The sequence below is a fragment of the Ceratina calcarata genome, unplaced genomic scaffold (genome assembly GCF_001652005.2).
Source record: "Ceratina calcarata isolate Rehan_Ccalc_2016 unplaced genomic scaffold, ASM165200v1 scaffold4466, whole genome shotgun sequence".
NCBI lineage: Eukaryota > Metazoa > Arthropoda > Insecta > Hymenoptera > Apidae > Ceratina > Ceratina calcarata.
The window spans coordinates 1-1,525 of NW_017168553.1; the positions used below are offsets into that span (position 1 = coordinate 1).

Sequence of the window (1,525 nt, forward strand, 5' to 3'; positions counted from 1 at the left end):
GAGTCTAATTAATACTGTATGTAGTAAGTAATACTGGTACGCTACGTGAAAACAGAATTTCTTTATCCCTGTATCCGTCCGTTGTTCCGTTGGGCGTTGCGTATATTCAACAGTGTACTTCAAAACTCGATACGTAATGATTGCTCGTTGAATCTATGCTTTTCCGTATACAAATGTTTTCGTACATCAAACACGTCGGGTAACGTAACTTTACATAATTTGCAAGGAATGTTAGTATTTTCAAATTTCCTCGAATCTCTGTAATGAATCAAAAACGAATGAATTGAGTAGGACATTGAACAGTCAGCTTATTTGCCTTTATTCATCAAATAATTTACTTACTCAGTTATCAATGTACGTAAATACTTCAAGTTCTTTACGACGTCTTCCAAATCTTTATGAGATTCCAATTCCAATGCCTTGTGCAATGGGTATATACTTTTTTTAAGCAAAGATGGATTGCTAGGCGAAAGCAACAAAGACTCGTCGTACAAATTCCACTTGCTGAATTTTGGAGTTAATTCAAGAGCTTGAGATGCCCGTTTCCTCGAAGTACACAATTTCAGCAAGGCATCCTTTATCCTATTTTGACAGACAATTATCTCTTCCATGTTATGTGTACTTTCCGACGAGAGATTAGTTTGCATTGCCGTATCGATCCAATGACGCAATCGGTTTATCTGATCGACAGAAGCATAAAGATGATTATTATTAGTCAGTCGAATCAAGATTTGAAATTTGAAAAAGAAAGAAATATTTAAAGTATGCTCACATATTGCAAGTCTTCCAAATTAATCTCAACATCGAAGAGAAGTTCTATATCGTGTTCTGGAAATATGCTCGCCTTGGTGACAGAGTCGTAACCCAATCCGCATAAGACGCCGGTATAGTAAGTTCCTAAAGGACTTCGTCTTAATTCCATGTGTGGTGTAAATATTAATACGATCAGAGCAGCTAATCCAGGAATCCGTGGCATCAACGTCGTATTGTATAACATCAAATTGTGACTATTGGCACCTTGAGAAATGGATCCCGCTACCAAAAGCCGTTGAGACGAGTCTTCGGGTTCGGTGTCCAAGAGGACACAGTTCATGGAGGACGGAGATATTTTTACGTTCTTAATTTTACCAGCTTCGGTAAGATTGACGAATTGGATTTCCAAAGGCGAATACGGGCCCCGTAAATTCACTTTGCTCGTACACTCGGAACTGGGAGGGGGTTCGGGATAATTATCCGGTACATTAGCGTCTTGATTGTATTGCATCGTTTCATAATAACGACACTGTTCGTCCGACAAATCGGCATTGTATAACCGAAGATCGTGATTTGCGTGCGAATAATAATTCTCCTCTTTCTCTGTAGCGAATCCGAGTTCGATGAGAGATCGATTGATATCGATTTCGTCTCCGTTCTCATCCTTACGAATCAACGTTAACGCAACGACGCCATTAACGACGGAATAGACATCGCCGTAGAGTGTACTACCGGGTTTTGAAACTAACGAGCAGAAATAATCATATGCTTC

General features: G+C 39.3%; 1 protein-coding gene across 1 annotated transcript; it reads right to left on the bottom strand.

The window, feature by feature from the left end:
* Nucleotides 1–6: 6 nt before the first annotated feature.
* Nucleotides 7–1,519, bottom strand: LOC108627181 (putative ATP-dependent RNA helicase spindle-E). The gene is made up of 3 exons (XM_018028281.2): nucleotides 773–1,519; nucleotides 343–680; nucleotides 7–258 (listed from the first exon to the last, which is right to left on the bottom strand). The coding sequence occupies exons 1-3, from the start codon at nucleotides 1,262–1,264 to the stop codon at nucleotides 120–122; spliced, it is 969 nt and encodes a 322-aa protein (XP_017883770.2). The 5' UTR covers nucleotides 1,265–1,519; the 3' UTR covers nucleotides 7–119.
* Between the last annotated feature and the right edge of the window lie 6 nt (nucleotides 1,520–1,525).

Excerpts from the sequence above, each read along its gene's own strand:
- LOC108627181 (XM_018028281.2), bottom strand. The coding sequence starts at position 1,264 with ATGCAATACAATCAAGACGCTAATGTACCGGATAATTATCCCGAACCC. Across the intron at positions 681-772 it reads ATTTGGAAGACTTGCAATAT|ATAAACCGATTGCGTCATTG; the intron begins GTGAGCATACTT and ends TCTGTCGATCAG. Across the intron at positions 259-342 it reads TTACGTACATTGATAACTGA|AGATTCGAGGAAATTTGAAA; the intron begins GTAAGTAAATTA and ends GATTCATTACAG.